At 37.7% G+C, this 18,770-nt stretch overlaps 2 protein-coding genes across 2 annotated transcripts; both read left to right on the top strand.

The window, feature by feature from the left end:
• Positions 1-12,268: 12,268 nt before the first annotated feature.
• LOC104237885 (acid phosphatase 1-like) lies at positions 12,269-13,786 on the top strand. Its single transcript, XM_009792114.2, has 2 exons — positions 12,269-12,466; positions 13,529-13,786. The coding sequence occupies exons 1-2, from the start codon at positions 12,269-12,271 to the stop codon at positions 13,784-13,786; spliced, it is 456 nt and encodes a 151-aa protein (XP_009790416.1).
• Positions 13,787-16,360: 2,574 nt separating this feature from the next.
• Positions 16,361-17,568, top strand: LOC138871985 (uncharacterized mitochondrial protein AtMg00810-like). Its single transcript, XM_070149914.1, has 2 exons — positions 16,361-16,457; positions 16,580-17,568. The coding sequence occupies exons 1-2, from the start codon at positions 16,361-16,363 to the stop codon at positions 17,566-17,568; spliced, it is 1,086 nt and encodes a 361-aa protein (XP_070006015.1).
• The last annotated feature ends 1,202 nt before the right edge of the window (positions 17,569-18,770 follow it).

Here is an 18,770-nt window from a genome sequence, read left to right as displayed (position 1 = left end):
CTTGCCATGCTCTCCACCAAAAGACATTTATGAAGAAGATGAAAGTGATGGAAATAATACAAACGACGAAGAAGATGAGGAGTAACCCGAAGATTAGTGATCTTATGTTTGGTTGGATTGTTGTTTAGTTGGATGTTAACTTTAAATGTTACGTTTTGATGTTTGGTTGGATAGTATTGATGTTTGATGGGATAATTTGGATGTTTGGATATAGTGTATAAAGTTTTTTTGTTGTTAAGTTGAGTTTTATTGTGGTTGCATTTTAGTTTGTATTGTAATATTCTGCTGGTAGGTGGTGCAACAAAAAATAGGCACTGTCTGTCAAAAATGTACCAGATTTACCGAGTACCGACAGAGTCCGTTGGAATAATTATTCATTTTCAATCAAGAATTCTTAATTAGCGAGGGAGCTCGTCGGTATACTTGAACCAAATTTTCAGATTTTGTTGAAAATACCGATGGATAGCCATCGAAATATGAATTTATTCATATTTTTAATTATTATATTACTAAATTAAAATTCTAAACTTACAGATGGTGTCTGTCGGTATTATTAAATTATTATTTTTAATTTATTAATGGATATCTGTCGGTATTGATATTATTATTATTATATTATTTTATAATATACCGACGGATATCCGTCGGTAAGTAAAATTATTTGACCAACTGCTGTAAAAAATGTACCGATGGATTTCCGATAGGATCCATCGGTACTTACCGATGGATTTTCGATAGGGTCCGTCGGTACTTACCGACGGATTCTGTCGATATATTTTACTGAGGAAGGATTTACCTACCATCTGTTTAACCAAAAAAGTGGAATTTCGGTTAAAGCCTTAATTTACAAGAACTTGGGTTACTGATAATCAAAGAACGCATAAAGGAAAGTGATTTTTGCCAATAATAAGATAACAAAGTAAAACCAATGTATTCAGATTGTATTTCGTGTCTTTACAATTGACCCATTCTTTCCCTTTATAGCTATCTTGGAAATATGCGTTTTGCCTTTGTCATAATAAGACCATTATAGACAATTAAAGACATTAAATGTTACGTTACATAATCATTGTATTTTAATACAGATTCTCTAACGTTTTTAGTATTTAATGATCATTAATACTGTATCTGTACTCTCTTGTGCTGTTAGATTCATTCTCCTTAATTCTTGGACTTAAATAGGTACGGGCGTTGAATCTTTTGAGTATCCGCTCGTGCCTCCTCTTATGCATTTGCTCGTATCTGTTGCAACTCGTTCCTCTTTGCCAATCATAACTCTTTGACCAGCCTACGTGTCATGACACATCATCTTCCAATCACTTTAATATGTAAACTCAATTTTTTTCAATGCAGATAGTCCCTCCACTTGCTATTTATTCATCAATTGAATATTTGGGAAGTGGAATTCATTAAAACGGGAATTTTTGTCACCATTAATGCTATAGCAGAATCAACGCTTCATTTGTCACTTCCATTTAATGCTCTTCACGTGTGGCACCCTCTTTTACTAGTTCTGCAACTTTGCAGTACTTTTTAGGGCTTTTTCACGGCTTCACTAACCACGAGGTGTCACTTCCCATTACGACTTTTCCATTATTGCACCTTTTCCTTTGACGGTTGCTTCCCAGTATCAATATAGTTTTCTTATTTGTCTTTATCACATAAAGTTCTCAAAATATTCAGTTCTTGAATCTTTGTTTGTTTCTTCCTCGTACTATCATGTCTTCATCAAACCCTAACCCAAGAAGCGTCCCCATAGTTGATAACTTCTCTAATGCCCCCAGTAGGAGCAGAAGAGGAGGTAGGCTTCGTAATTTAGGATCTTCATCCTTGCGTGGTTCTTCTCTTCCTTCGCCTAATTCTGGCCCTTCTTCTAGAACTAGAGGTTCTCTTTCACACTAATCTTCTTCTAGAGGTAAAGAATCTTCTGAACTTCTTCGTGTACCTCTAGTAGAGGAGATAGTTCATGCGGAACTATCTTTTTATAATGACAGAGAATCTCTTAGAAATCAAGTATATTCTTTAGATCGTGCTGATATCTATCCCACTCAAATCACTGAAGGTTTGATTTCTTTAGTTCGCAGAGACTGTCATTGGAGTCATGACTTTCCTATTATTATTCCCAATCCGAATCAAAGAATTACCTCTTAATTAACCGGTTTTTCCTTTATCTATACGTACCCTTTCACATTAGGATTCAAACCTGCTATTGATCCTGTTATTCTCGAGTTTTATCGTTTCTTTGATGTTTGCTTAGGTCAAATTGGCCCAATAATATGGAGGGTTGTTGCCTGTTTGAGGCATTTGACCAACATATCTAGTGTGCTTTTTTACTTTCCCACATCTAATTCATCTTTACTCCCCTAGACTCTTTCGCAATGGTGTTTTTACACTAGTAGTCAGGAGCAAATGAGTTGTAGTTATCCCTGAAGATGACAAAGACCGTGGCTGGTATGCCAGGTTTGTTGCTGCCCCCACTGTTGGTTTAGTGGGCCATGAAAACGTTCCCTTCCCTGAGAAGTGGAATTTTGCACGTGAGTCTTCTAACTTTCTCGTACCTTTTTCTTCAATTTTGTTAATTTTTCTAATTTTACTTTTCTTTTCTAGCAACCAGGGAGTTGTGCAAGATGTTCCCAATTTCCGTGATTGGGTAGGAAGGCTATTGAGTATTGCACCAATGGATGATAGATCTTGGAAGTACCTTTTACAATATTTTGGTTGGAAAGTAAAAACTCATGGTAAGAGCTTTTATTTTATTTTACATATTGTTTTTTCCCGAACTTATCTCAATCCTTCTTTCTATCAGGATTTTCTATTCGAGGAGTCATTGCTGAGGCGGTTGCGGCTTCTCGTATCTCTTTGGAAAGGGCTCAAGAAATAATTCTGGGCTCTTCAACAAAAAGAAAAGCCGTTGATGACCAAGACTCCGAAGAGGAGGAAGACAGGGGTTCCTTGGTAACAAGGCCATGGGCTCGTAGACGCATTATTTCCGATGATGAAGCAGAAGCATCCCCCCACCGTTCTATTCCTCTTACCGAATTTATTGAAGCCCTGTACTGATTCTTGATGATGTTGATGATGCTCCCGCTGCTGCTCATGATTCTGTTAAGTAGCTTTTTGACCGCAGGATTGGTAGTGAAAGTTTAGGTCCCGTTTCTGATGAAGCATCCTTGGCTTCTTTTTCTCCTCCCGTGCCTGTGACTCCTACTTTGCCGATTATGGCTGCTTCCGTTCCTCCCCGGACTATTTTTACTACTTCTACTGTTCCTCCTTCGACAATTCCTCCTCCACCTGCTCACTGTGCTGAGGTTGGCTCCTCAAGTAGGAGTGGTGCTATGAGGCAAGTGATTATTGAAGTCCCCGCTGAAGGCAACCTTTTAAGGAAATCGGGTCAAGCAGATGTATGGCTAAAGCCTTAATTGGTCATGCTGAGAGAGCCAAGCTAGAGAGTCATAGTTCTTTAACTTTGATGAATGACATTGTGCATGCTTCTTTAAAGGTATTCCTTTTTTCTAACTCTTACTTTGTCATTTTTCTACCTTTGGGATTCTCATTTCCTTCCCTTTCCCCCCTTTTTAGGCCAATCTCATCGGCACGGAGATGATGAAAAGGGTTACCCTCTCAGAGCAGTTAGTGCGTGATTACCAATTGGAGGTATATAATTGGAAGGAACAGTATGAAAGTCTTTAGATCGACGTGGAGTACTTAGAAGAAAGTAAAAGTACCTTGGAGCAGCAAGTGCGGGCTTTGACTTCGGAATTGACAGTTGAAAAGGCTTCCTCCAGTCAAACAGACAAGGAAAAGGCTCATCTTGAAACTTCTTTTTTCGAGCAGCTTTCCAAGGCAAATGAAGATATTAGAGAGTTGAAGGCTCTCTTGGATGCAAAAGAAGCCTATGCTGGTGAACTCGTGCAGAATTTGACTCAAGCCCAAGAAGACCTCCGGGTTTCTTCTGATAAGGTTTTTCCTTAGAAAATTCCCACGCCTCTCTTCAAGCTTCTTATGAATCTGCCTTGGCTGAAAATGAAAAGCTAAAGAACGAAATCGATGACTGGGAAAGAGATTATAAGATCCTTGAAGATAAGTCTGCCATTGAAGTGAGTTGGGCGTTTTTGAATTCTCGCCGTGATGCCCTTGTTGAAGCTAGCCAAGAGAATTTTAACTTGGAATCTGAGTTAGCTAAGATCAATGAAACTATTGAGAAGACTCAGCAGAACCAAGATTTTCCTTCTCCCATGGTCGAAGCTTCTGCAAATGTTGAAGACGATACGCGTATCCCCACTCCATAAGGCCAAGTTGAACCCGCTGCTGTTGATGTACCTGCTTCAGTTCCTTCATCTTCTCAGTGACAAGTTTAAGTTGTTTGAATTCCTTTGTGTCTCTTTTTTTCTTTTTGGAAAATTGTGGTTAAAACCCTTGGTCTCATTTGAGGGTTTGTTTTGGAACTTAAGTCCCCAGACCTTTTATGGGGCAATATGTATAAATAATTTGCAGTTTATGACTAAGTTCATACTTAGTCTAAGCTTTTTAGTATTAAGAAGTTTTTTATTTCTATTTGAACTTCTGTTTTGTTTATTCTTGCCTTTATTTCTAAGGACTTACTGAATAACTTGCATTTTTACTCTTCAAAAAATGCTTCTATTAACTTCATGAATACTTACATTAATCATAAATTTTATAAAAGAGGGCCCTTTTATATTCGACACTTAATGAAGAAGACGTCTCAACTTCATAACGGTGTTAATATACGATAAAAGAAATAGGGATACACATGTTTCTTGAAATAACTTTGACAAGTTTTTATTTGAACTTTGTCTAGTTTTGAATAACACTTTACATGTATTTGAATTACATTTATAACTTTTTCGTAACTGTTTTCCTCATAACAGATTTAAAAAAGAAAAATAAATACGAGGTTTTTATTTATAACCTGTTTCAGTACATTGCCTTTACCCTAGCTATGGTAAGGTCTTTCTTTAGGCTTAGCTCGTGACTTTGCTCTGTACTTGACTCATTCATTGAGTGAAATTTTCAGGCTTGATCTTTGATTATTTCCCAATCTTCTTTGCCTTCTTTATACACATGCCTGTGTATATTATATAGTCCCCAAGTGTTTGAGCGTTGAAGTATGAAGCCTCAAGCACTTGATTGTTCCTCTCATTTGGTCCTTTCCCTGAAAAGAAAAAACATACGGGACTCGGAGGTGCGATTTTAGATGAAGACTGCTTAGCCCGTTTGAATTTCTATTAGAATAATTGTAACCCTAGACCGGAAAGTTTAATTTATTCCACGTGCCTTGCATGTCATGACTCATCATTTAGTACTAGCTAGCTTTTTGCCTATCATCTAAAATCGTTAGTAAATAGAATTTTGAAATATAGATACCTGACCGTGGGTATTCCTTAGAAATAGTATCTCTTCAGGTGAACAACATTCCAATGTGAAGGCAATATCTTGCCATCCATCGTTTCCAGGTCATATGCTCCTTTCCCTACGATATCATGAATCCTGTAGGGTCCTTCCCAGGTTGGACTTAATTTCCCCCCATTGGCTGCCTTTGTAGATTGAAAAACTTTTTTGAGCATGAAGTCCCCAATCTTAAAGAATCTTAGGCGTGCTTTTCGATTGTAGTAACGTTCTATGACCTGCTTATGTGCTGTCTTTCTTATTAATGCAGCTTCTCTTCTTCCTTCAAGTAGATCAAGACTTATGCGCATTTCTTAATCATTAAACTCTTCTGATGCTTGTGTAAACCTTGTACTTGGCTCTCCTATCTCAACTGGAATCAAAACTTCAACTCTATAAACCAATGAAAATGGTGTTTCTCCTGTACTTGTTTTTGCTGTTATGCGGTATGCCCATAAAACACGAGGTAACACTTCTGGCCAATTACCTTTGGACTCCTCTAAACGTTTCTTTAAATTGTCGATAATGATTTTGTTTGTTGACTCAGCTTGCCCATTACCCACCAGATGATAAGGTGTGAATGTAATTCTTTTGATCTGCCAACTTTGAAAGAACTCTGTGATTTGCGTGCCTATAAATTGAGGGCCATTGTCGCATACGATTTCCTTTGGTATACCAAATCGGCATATGATATTATGCCAAATGAAATCTTTAACTTCTTTTTCATGCACCTGTTTGAATGCTCCTGATTCCACCTATTTAGTAAAATAATCAGTGAGTACGAGTAAAAATTTTACCTGTCCTTTTGCTTGTGGTAGTGGACCCACGATATCTATCCCCTATTTCATAAACGGCCATAGTGCAGTGATCAGATGTAGCAACTCTGCAGGTCTATTCATATTATTACCGTACCTTTGGCATTTATCACATTTAGCCACGAAACTTTCCGCTTCTTTTTCCATTTTGGGCCAATAATAACCTACCTTGATTAGAGTTCTTACCAGTGATCTTCCTCCTGCGTGATTCCCGCAACGCCCCTCGTGTATTTCTCTTATCACGTATTCTGTCTGAGAAGGTCCGAGGCATCTTGCTAAGGGACCACCGAACATTTTCCGATAAAGATTGCCTTGCTTTAAGCAATATCGAGCAGCCTTTTTCGAAGCGCGTGAGCTTTCCTCTTGTCTTCTGGAACGATACCATTCTGCAAAAAGGCAACAATCTCGTTCCTCCAATCCCAGGTTAAGTTATTAAAATTTACCTCATTTTTATCTGGATCGAGCACTGAATGAAACAAATGTATTACAAAAGTATTTTCATTGCTTGCCACGTCTGCTGCAGATGCGAGATTAACTAAGGCATCCGCTACATTTTTATCTCTTGGTATTAGCGTAACCTTCCAGGTTTGGAATTGCTTGATTAGATCTCGTACCTTCTCTAAATACTATTGCATTTGTGCTTCCCTAGCGGTATAAGTCCCCAACATTTGGTTAACCACGAGCTGTGAATCGCTCTTGATTACAATCTGATTAATGCCAAGTTCTCGTGCCAGGTCTAAACCTACAATCATTGCCTTATACTCTGCCTCATTGTTAGTTATAGAATGACTTTTAATGGCTTGTCGAATGGTTTCACCCGTAGGTGGTACCAAAATGATCCCTAAGCCTGCACCCTTTATGTTAGATGAACCATCAGCAAATAAGGTCCAAATTCCTGGGTTAGCTTCGTTGAGCACCTGGAATTCTTTTTATGCTTCTAATTGCACCGCTTGGCTAAAATCAGCCACGAAATCAGCTAACACTTGAGATTTTATAGCAGTTCCAGGTTGGTATGTGATATCATATTTACTTAATTCTATAGCCCACTTGGCTAACCTACCTGACAACTCATGCTTGTGTAATATATTGCGTAATGGATAAGCAGTTACTACAGTAATATGATGACATTGAAAATAAGGCCTTAATTTTCTAGATGCTATGATTAATGCAAGTGCAAGCTTTTCTAATTGAGGATACCGCGTCTCTGCATCTAATAAAGATTTGCTGACATAATAGATCGGAGATTGTTTATCTTGGTCCTCTCGGACTAAAACATCACTTACCGCTACTTCTGAGACGGCAAGGTAGAAGAGCAGTCTTTCCTCAACCTTTGGTTTTGCGAGCAGTGGCAAATTTGATAAGTATGTCTTCAAATTTTTGAGAACCTGTTGACATTCCTCATTCCAATCGAAATGATCTTGCTTCTTTAGAGCTGAAAAGAATTTAAAGCACTTTTTTGATGGTTTAGAAATGAATCTTCCCAAGGCTACAATTCTTCCTATCAACCTCTGCACTTCTTTTTTACTTGTAAGTACGTCAGGGATTTCATCAATGGCCTTAATCTGTGTAGGATTCACTTCAATACCACGGTTAGAGACAAGAAAACCTAAAAACTTACCTGATGCAACACCGAATGCACACTTCTCAGGATTTAATTTCATATTAAATTTTCGCAAAATCTTAAATGCATCAGACAAGTGTGATATATGATCCCCTGAATGTTGAGTTTTGACGAGCATGTCGTCTATATAAACTTCCATAGTTTTCCCCAAATGTTCTTGAAACATTTTAGTCACTAGTCTTTGATATGTTGCATCAGCATTTTTGAGACCAAAAGGCATTACTTTATAACAGTAAGTCCCTCTGTTAGTTATGAAGGAAGTTTTTTCTTTATCTATCGGATCTATTTTGATCTGATTGTATCCTGAATACGCATCTAAAAAACTTAATAATTCATGTCCTGCAGTAGCATTAATTAGTTGATCTATATGCGGTAGTGGAAAAGAATCTTTAGGACATGCTTTGTTAAGGTCTATGTAATCTACACAAACTAGCCACTTTCCATTCTTCTTTGGTACCACAACAGTATTGGCTAACCAATTAGGATACTTTACCTCACGGATAGACCCAATCTTTAGTAATTTTTGAACCTCATCTTGAATCACCTGATTTTTGAAAGTTCCTTGCTTTCTCTTCTTTTGTTTGACAGGAGGATACGATGGGTCTTCGTTTAATTTGTGAGTCATTACCTCCGGTGGTATTCCTGTCATATCAGAGTGGGACCAAACAAAACAACCCGCGTTAGTTTTCAAAAATTCAATCAACTTACTGTTCATGTCCTGGCTTAATTGGCCCCTACGTAAACTTTCCTATCAGGATATTGTGCAAATAACACCTCTAGTTCTTCAATTATTGTCTTGATATTTTCATTTTCCTTTGGTTCTTGAATAGTATCTGGCCTTGAGTTCACGTCTGTTCGCCCTTGTTCAGTTGAGGTTTGTGTTGTGGTACCCTCAACTGGATTCTGTGATTGCTATTTTTCTTCATTTCTCGTACTTGAATCCGCTACAGAGTTGATGTTCCTAAATGTACGTTGGTCCCCACGGATTTGACATATTTCCCATGGTGATGGAAATTTAATAACTTGATGCAAGGTTGACGGAATGGCATCCATCTCGTGGATCCATGGTCTCCCAAGGATCATATTGTAAGCCATCTCCATATCTACTACCTGAAACTTTGTATCTTTGAAAACTCCTTCTGCGAATGTAGTAAGTATTACCTCTCCTTTCGTCACGATACTGGAATTGTCGAATCCAGATAGAGTATGCGCCTTTGGTATTAATTTATCTTTAGCTTGCATCTCGCGTAATACTCTTAACAAAATAATGTAAACGAAACTACCTAGATCAATCAAAACTCGTTTTACATTAGTATCATGTACAAGTAGAGATATTACCAGTGCATCGTTATGAGGAGATAATACGCCATCCGCATCTGCATCATCAAATGTAATGCTTTCTTCCTCTAAGACATGTCGCACCCACTTCCCTTGGGTAATTGTGACTTTGGAAATTTTATTGGCTGTCGTGTACGTCACACTATTGATGTCTTCACCTCCACTTATAATGTTGACGGTCCTTTTGGGAGAAAGTGGTTTAGGGGGCTCCTGCCTATTCTTCATGTATGCTTGTTTACCTTTCTTACAGAATAACTCGGTGAGATAACCCTATTTTAATAAATGATCAACTTCACTTTGTAAAAACCTACAGTCTGTCGTTTTATGCTCGTGATCGTTGTGAAATTCGCAACAATGATCAGGATTGTGCCTGTATGGATTCGATCTCATCTCTTTTGGACATCGTACCTTGTCACCCATGCTTCTCAAAATAGCTACGAGCTCGGAAGTGCTCATATTGAAATTATTACCGCCAAACCTCGCCTTCAAGTTTCTATCCTCATCTAGTGACTCACGCGTGTTTCGATCATTCCCAAATATTGATGACGAGCCCGACTCTCTATTCCCCGACCTGTGATCATACCTTTGATTTTCCTATTTTAACCGCGAGTCTTTTCCCGCTTGTCCCATGTATAGTTCGTTCCTATTTTTACCGAAACCTTTTTCGATTTCCGCCCGTCTCGAACTTACCTTTTCTTCTTTTTGAGACCGTGAGATAATATCTTCCTCTATCCTCAGCTTCGTGCTATACCTGTTGTAAATATCATTCCATGTTGTAGCTGGGAATTCACGAAGATTTTCCTTGAGTCACCTCGTAGCTTCTGAACTTTTTTCATTCAAATTACTTGTGAAGGCTATAGCTGCCCAGTTGTCAGGTATACGTGGTAATGTCATTCTTTCACGTTGGAATCATTCCACGAACTCTCTAAGCAATTCTGAGTCCCCTTGCTTAATTTTAAAAATATCTTCCATTCTTTTTTGACTTTTTGAGCTCCCGAGTGTGCTTTGATGAAAAAATCTACAAGCTCAGCAAAAGAATTTATAGAATTTTTGGGTAAAAGAGAATACCATGTTAATGCACCCTTAGTGTGTGTTTCACTGAATTTCTTGACCAATACTGATTCGATCTCCTGTTTGGTCAAGTCGTTGCCTTTTACGCCTGTTGTGAATGCAGTCACATGGTCTCGTGGATCAGTTGTTCCATCGTATTTTGGAATATCGAGCATTTTGAATTTCTTTAGAATTAGGAGGGGAGCAACACTTGGCTTCCATGGTTGTTGCGAATATTTATCCATATCTATCCCTTTGATTACGGGCGGCACCCCAGGTATTTGCTCTATGTGGTCACTTTGCTCCTTGAGTTGTTTCTGTAATGTTAGTACTAAATTTGGTAAATCAGAATTGACTAAGTTACCTGGTACTCCCTCTTGTGATTTGCTGGGGGTTCCACCACTACCTGAATTAACAAGCCTAGAGCAAGGGTTCTCCAAAGTGTTGTTATTTGGAGTGGGTGTGGGTGGTGTAGCTGGTAGCTGGTTAGCAAAAGCCTCAAGAGCTTTATTAACCTGTTCAGCAATTAGTTTTTGCAAAGCTTCATCGATAGCTTCAACATTTTCAAAATGAGCATTTCCATTTGCATGAGATCCATCAGGAGTGCCTTCTCGAGACCGCCGAGGAGAGTTTTGTGGAGAAGAGACCGGGGTGTGATTATCCTGTAAATTTCCCTGAAGTTGTTGGTTTTCTTGAATGTTGTCATTACTGTTCGACATGGTTGATGCAACAAGGAAAGTTAAACTAAAAAAGAATAAATTATCAGATTCCTGGTAACGGAACCAATTTGTTTAACCAAAAAGTGGAATTTCGATTAAAGCTTTAATTTAGAAGAACTCGGGTTATTGATAATCAAAGAATGAATAAATGAAAGTGATTTTTGCCAACAATAAGATAACAAAGTAAAACCAATGTATTCAGATTGTATTTCATGTCTTTACAATTAACCCATTCTTTCCCTTTTATAGCTATCTTGGAAATATGCGTTTTGCCTTTGTTATAATAAGGCCATTATAGACAATTAAAGACATTAAATGATATGTTACATAATCATTGTATTTTAATATAGATTCTCTAACGTTTTTAGTATTTAATGCTCATTAAATACTGTATCTGTACTCTCTTGTGCTGTTAGATTCATTCTCCTTAATTCTTGGACTTAAATAGGTATGGGCGTTGAATCTTTTGAGTATCCGCTCGTGCCTCCTCTTATGCCTTTGCTCGTATCTGTTGCAACTCGTGCCTCTTTGCCAATCATAACTCTTTGACCAGTCTACGTGTCATGACACATCATCTTCCAATCACTTTAATATGTAAACTCAATTTTTCTCAATACATCAACCACTTACCGACGAACTTGCGTCGGTAACTTGCGTCGGTAAACATGTAGTTTTTAGTAGTGATGTGACTGAGTTCAATAGCTAGATGGGTCAATGACCAGCCCAAGGTCATTGAAATGATGAATGTAACTTGAATACAACAGAATGAACACGGAGAAGTAACACATCTACCCAATCAATATGGATCAAGGGCATTTGATACACAAAAACAAATGCTAATAAGCATAAACACAATCAAGAATAATAAAGTTTGTTGATTCTCCTTATCCTCCTTGTCCTTCCTCTATCTTTTAGACTTTGTGGTTTATACTTTTAGTACGATTAGTGACAGGTGATCACCTGAGAAATCATTATTCAAGTCGTGAAACACGTGATGTCGCGATCACCTGATTGATTTCATTGCTTGAGTTATGCTTCGCGAGTTGAAAATCTTATTATTTAAACCACCGTATACCGGCTTTGTCTAAACATCTTCCATCAACTTGTTAAAACCACAATATGAAGTCTATCACTTTGTTTTTCTTTCTTTCAACTATAGTAGCTGTGACAGTGGCCTCTACTTCCAATAATGTAGAGGTCATAAACCAAGTGGTTGAAATCCATCGTCTAAGGCCACAGACTGGCGCTGCTGGTTATCCCGTCCCGCAATTGGAAGTTGGCGTCTAGGGGTGGAGACTAACAAACTTAGGGATTGGAAAATGGTGCCAGGTGCTTGTGAAAATTATGTAGGTTACTACATGGTCGGCCAACATTATCGTCATGACTGCGAGGCCGTAGCCGATGCTGCTATTAAGTACGCCACAGGCCTCAAACTTGGCGGCGATGGCAAGGATGTTTGGGTCTTTGATATTGACGAGACTACTCTCTCCAATCTTCCTTACTATGCTCGATCAGACGTTGCCTTTGTGTAAAAAAAACACACAATTAAATGGGTTTTAATCTATATTTTTAATTGAACTTTTATACTCTGAAAGTGTAAACTTATGTGACCTAAAAGATAATTACATGTAACTATCTATGATAAGTGAAATTAGTAATCTTGAAAATACGACAAGTTACTTATTTCAACAGGTTAAATTTACTCTAATAGTGTAAAAAAATGCTTTACACTGTTAGATGTCGTTTGGTTTGAGGTATAAGAAGGTATAAAGGTGGTATAATAATTTAATACCACCTTAATACTCTGTTTGGTTGGCAAATCAGGTATAAGTTATCCCGGTGTTAATCTTAACACTGAGATAACTTATACCTTATAGAAAGTGGGATAATTAGCACCAGTATAACTTATACCTTCTTCTTAGAAATTATGCAATTGTCATTCTTAATACAACATATCAAACAATGAATAAACAATAATCTCAGCATAACTAATCACAACATAACTTATCTCAATATAACTTATACCGCTATAAATCGTATTCCAACAAAACTGTGGGGTTCATACCTCACCTACTAAATAAAGAAAAATGTGGAGAAGACAAAATAGGCAGCTGGAAAATTTGCAAAAGTTTGGGCGGCTGGACTTTGCAAATTATTGAACCAATCAGATTGGTTGGGTAGGTAAAAATTGTGCCTATAAAAGGAGCTATCCGTTCCTCATTGAAGACACACCAAAATAAAGAGAGAAGCAACATATAGTTAGTGAGGGTAATCCACAGATTATTGTCTGTGAGATAATTAGTGAGTGGTAGTAATATTGTAGTGAAGTGTGTTAAAGAAAGAGTGTTATTTCTTTCAAAGTTGTAGTAGTTTCTTGACATTACTAAGTTGCAATATTATAGTGATAATATTGCTCCACTCGGGTACTGTATTTTACCCCGCTAAAATATTTGGTGTCATTGTTACTCTCTTGTATTATTATTATTTGTTATGGATATTATTCCTGGGCGGGATTATTTATTTTATCCCAACAACGTGGTATCAGAGCCATGACAAATAATGGTCTGCTATCTTTTCAGTACTCCCGTCTCACAAAAGATAATTACGAGAAATGGTGTCTACGTATGAAAGTCATCCTTGGCTCTCAGGATGTATGGGAAATCGTAGATAGAAGGTATGCAAAACCCGATAATGAGGAAGCTCTTCCTCAAAATGAAAAAGAGGTCTTGGCAAAGACAAGGAAGAAGGATCAACAAGCCCTCACGCTCATCCACCAATGTTTGGATGATGCCATGTTTGAGAAGGTGGCAGATGCTATCACCTCAAAAGAAGCTTGAGGAATTTTACAAAATTCTCTTCAAGGAGTTGACAAAGTGAAAAAGGTAAAACTTCAAACTCTAAGGGCTGATTTTGAAGCTTTAGAAATGAAAGAATCCGAATGCATCTCGGATTATTTTTCAAAAGTAAAGGCTGTTGTAAATCAACTAAGAAGATACGGGGAGGACATAGAAGATGTCCGTGTGGTAGAAAAGATCCTTCGCACTTTAACACCTAAATTTGATTTTGTGGTATGTGCTATTGAGGAGTCTAAAGATTTAGACTCTATAATGGTAGAGCAATTGGAAGGTTCTTTACAAGCCCACGAAGAAAAGATCAAAAGGAGACAAGAAGTGCCATTGGAACAACTTCTTAAAACTCAGGCATCCTTCAAAGATTATGGAGGTGAAACAAGCTATCGAGGAAACGGACGAGGAAGAGGCCGATGAGGTCATGGAAGAGGAAGAAGTAATGGTAACAACTTCAACAATGAAGTTAAAATCCACCAAACATTCAAAGGTCGTGGTCGTGGACAAAGAGGAGGAAGAGGACATGGATACTACCGTGAAAATAATGGACAAAGGTATGACAAATCAAAAATTGAATGTTATAATTGTCATAAATTTAGTCATTACTCTTGGGAATGCCGTAGCAATGTTGAAGAAAAGGCTAACCTTGTTGACGACAAGAAAGAAGAAAATGAGTCAACGTTATTGATGGCACTCAAGGAAGAAGACAGAAATGATTGCAACTCGTGGTATTTGGACAATGGAGCAAGCAATCATATGTGTGGATACAAAGAGAAGTTTGTGGAGATCAATAAAAAAGTGAGAGGTAATGTGTCCTTTGGAGATACTTCAAAGGTTCAAATCGAAGGGATATGTACGATTCTGATCTCCTGTAAATATGGTAGTCACAAGTTAATCAAGATGTTTATTATGTGCCAAAATTAAAAAGTAATATTTTAAGTTTGGGCCAACTTCTTGAAAAGAAATATGACATCCACATGAAAAATATGCATCTTTGGCTTAGAGATTCAAGTGGAATTGTAATTGCTAAAGTGCATATGGCAAAGAATAGATTGTTTTCTCTTAATCTTAAAACAATTAATGCAAAGTGTTTGAAGGATAATGTGCAAGATGAATCATGGTGTTGGCACATGCGATTTGGGCACTTAAATTTTGAAGCGCTCAAATCAATGGGAGAAAAGAACATGGTACATGGGATACCATCAATCAACCATCCAAATCAATTGTGTGAAGCTTGTCTTCTTGGGAAACATGCAAGGAGGAGTTTTCTAAAGGAGGCCATGTCAAGATCAACCAAGCCGCTCCAGCTTGTCTACACTGATGTGTGTGGACCAATCAATCCACCTTCTTTTGGTAAAAGAAAATAATTTCTGCTTTTCATTGATGACTTTAGTAGAAAGACTTGGGTTTATTTCTTGAACCAAAAATCTGAAGCTTTTGCTGCTTTTAAAATTTTCAAAGTACTTGTAGAGAAAGAAAGTGGCCATGAAATTAAAGCTCTAAGGTCCGATAGAGGAGGGGAATTCACCTCAAACGAATTTAATGACTTTTGTCAACTTCATGGAATTCATCGCCCTCTAACGGTACCTTATTCACCTCAACAAAATGGTGTTGCAAAGAGAAAGAATCGAACGATTCTTAATATGGCTAGATGTATGTTGAAAGCTAAAAGTATGCCTAAGGAATTTTGGGCCGAAGCTGTTTCTTGTGCAGTTTATTTGAATAACAGGTCTCCAACAAGAAATGTTAGAGATCAAACCCCTCAAGAAGCATGGAGTGGAAGAAAGCCAAGTGTCAAGCACTTAAGAATCTTTGGGAGCATAGCCTATGCTCATGTGCCACATCAAGGGAGAGCGAAGCTTGACGATCGAAGTGTCAAGCATGTATTTGTTGGCTATGATATGAGTTCAAAAGGCTACAAGCTATACAACCCAAACAGCGGCAAGATGGTGGTAAGTCGTGATGTTGAATTTGATGAAAAATTGGCATGGAATTGGTAAGCTGAGGAAGAAACTTCATATGATTTTTTTCCATACTTTGGTGATGAAGAAGAACCAGAGACCATGAAACCTGTGCAGGACACAACTCCACCTCCTTCTCCAACAAATGTTGCATCTCCCTCTTCTCAAGAAGGTTCAAATGAACAGTCGCAAAGGATAAGGAGCATTCAAGAGCTCTATAATGACACAGAAGAAGTTACTAATTTTGATTTTTTATGTTGTCTCTTTGCTGACAGTGAACTAATGAACTTTGATGAAGTTTTTACAAACAAAAGGTGGAGACAAGCCATGGAGGAGGAGATTGAGTCAATAGAGAAGAACAACACTTGGGAGTTAACAACTCTTCCCAAGAGTCATCGAGCAATTGGAGTGAAATGGGTATACAAGACAAAGATGAATGCTGATGGAGATGTAGAGAGATACAAGGCATGACTTGTGGCTAAAGGGTACAAGCAAAAGCAAGGCATTGACTACGAAGAAGTCTATGCACCTGTTGCCCACATGGAAACGATTCGTTTGCTGATCTCTTTGGTGGCGCAAATGAAGTGGAAGATTCATCAACTAGATGTCAAGTCAGCCTTCTTATGGCTATCTTGAAGAAGAAGTCTATGTTGAACAACCATTGGGCTTCGTGGTCAAAAACCATGAAGATAAAGTGTGCGGTTGAAGAAAGCTTTATATGGATTAAAGCAAGCCCCACGAACATGGAATAGCTACATCGACAAGTATTTTCAAGAAAATAGGTTTACTCGTTGTCTCCATGAATATGCTCTTTACCTTAAAGTTCATACTAATGGAGATATCTTACTTGTTTGTCTTTATGTTGATGATCTTATTTTCACGGGTAATAACCCAAGTTTGTTTGAAGCTTTTAAGAAAGATATATCCCATGAGTTCGAGATGACAGACGTAGGGCCCATGTCATATTACCAGAGCATAGAAGTGAAGCAGATGGAGGATGGAATTTTTATCTCTCAAGAAAGCTATACAAAGGAGATATTGAAGAAGTTCAACATGCTCGATTGCAACCCCGTGAACACGCCGATGGAAAGTGGGACAAAATTGTCCAAGTTTGATGTGGGAGAAAAAGTGGATCCCACATTCTTCAAAAGTCTTGTGGGAAGTTTGAGGTACTTGACTTGTACCAGACCAGATATACTTTTTGCAGTTGGAGTAGTAAGTCGCTTCATGGAGGCTCCTACCTCTACTCACTTGAAGGTCACTAGAAGAATTCTTCGTTACCTAAAAGGTACGATCGATTTTGGGTTATTTTATTCTTCTTCTAATGATTTCAACCTTGTGGAATTTTGTGATAGTGATTATGCGGGAGATATTGATGATAGAAAAAGTACAACTGGTTTTGTATTTTTCTTGGGTGATTCTGTTATTTCTTGGAGTTCAAAGAAACAGTCCATTGTTACTCTCTCGACTTGTGAAGCCGAATATATAGCAGCAACATCATGTACCTATCATGCTATTTGGCTAAGGAGATTATTAAAGGAGCTCAATTTGCCACAAATGGAAGCTACAGAGATTTGTATTGATAACAAATCTGCACAAGCACTTGCCAAGAATCCGGTGTATCACGATCGAAGCAAGCATATAGATACAATGTATCACTTCATCAGAAAGTGCGTTGCCAAGAAGGAAGTCGAGCTCAAATATGTGAAGTCCCATGATCAAGTTGCAGACATTTTTACAAAGCCTCACAAGTTTGAAGATTTTCAAAGATTGAGAACAAGACTTGGACTGAAGAAGAAAAATCAAAATTAAGGGAGAGATTTGTGGGGTCCATACCTCACCTACTAAATAAAGAAAAATGTGGAGAAGACAAAATAGGCAGCTGAAAAATTTGCAAAAGTTTGGGCGGCTGGACTTTGCAAATTATTGAACCAATCAGATTGGTTGGGTAGGTAAAAATTGTGCCTATAAAAGGAGCTATCCATTCCTCATTGAAGACTCACCAAAATAAAGAGAGAAGCAACATATAGTTAGTGAGAGTAATCCACAGATTATTGTCTGTGAGATAATTAGTGAGTTATAGTAATATTGTAGTGAAGTGTGTTAAATAAAGAGTGTTATTTCTTTCAAAGTTGTAGTAGTTTCTTGACAATACTAAGTTGCAATATTATAGTGATAATATTATTCCACTCGGGTATTGTATTTTACCCCGCTAAAATATTTGGTGTCATTGTTACTCTCTTGTGTTATTATTATTTGCTGTGGATATTATTCCTGGGCGGGATTATTTATTTTATCCCAACACAAACGACCCCTAGTGTATATGTCATTGTCTATAATTAAATATGAGTATACTTATATGTTTAGCTTCTAAATGTTGACTAAAAAATAGCTAGAACTAACTTAAAAAGTGAGATTAAAACCTAAAAAGAGAAAAGCATGTTAATATTACCACAGGTAAAAACCATACTGATCATAATATAAGATTTTGATGATTTCTTTTTTGATGTATACACTTTGGTTTTATAGCTAGTAGGTATGCAAGCGGTTTCATGCATTTGATTTCAGGGCAATACCGTTCAACAATGCGAAGTTTAATGAATGGGTGAGCTAGGGAAAAGCACCAGCCATTCCAGCAACACTTCGTTTATACAAGGTGGTGTTGTCTCTTGGGATCAAGCCCGTCTTTATAACAAGAACTCCAATGTTCACCAGAAAAGCAAGAATTGCCAATCTAAAGAAAGCTGGTTATACTTATTGGTTATGGCTCGTTCTAAAGTAAGCATATTGGTATTAGAATTTAGAACTCCTATTAGTATCATGCTTCTTCTGTCTAAAGATTGAAATAATTAGTACTATTTGTTTTGGGAATGATTGATGATGAATGCAGGGGGAAAAAATGATTCACCAAAATCAGTAGTGTTCAAATCAAGCAAGAGAACAGAGTTGGTGAAAGCTGGATATAGAATTGATGGCAACATTGGAGACCAATGGAGTGATTTGATAGGAGACAA

Source organism: Nicotiana sylvestris, chromosome 6 (assembly GCF_000393655.2).
Source record: "Nicotiana sylvestris chromosome 6, ASM39365v2, whole genome shotgun sequence".
Taxonomy (NCBI): domain Eukaryota; kingdom Viridiplantae; phylum Streptophyta; class Magnoliopsida; order Solanales; family Solanaceae; genus Nicotiana; species Nicotiana sylvestris.
Note: the sequence above shows the minus strand (reverse complement) of the source record. Positions and strands in the feature narration are given on the sequence as shown.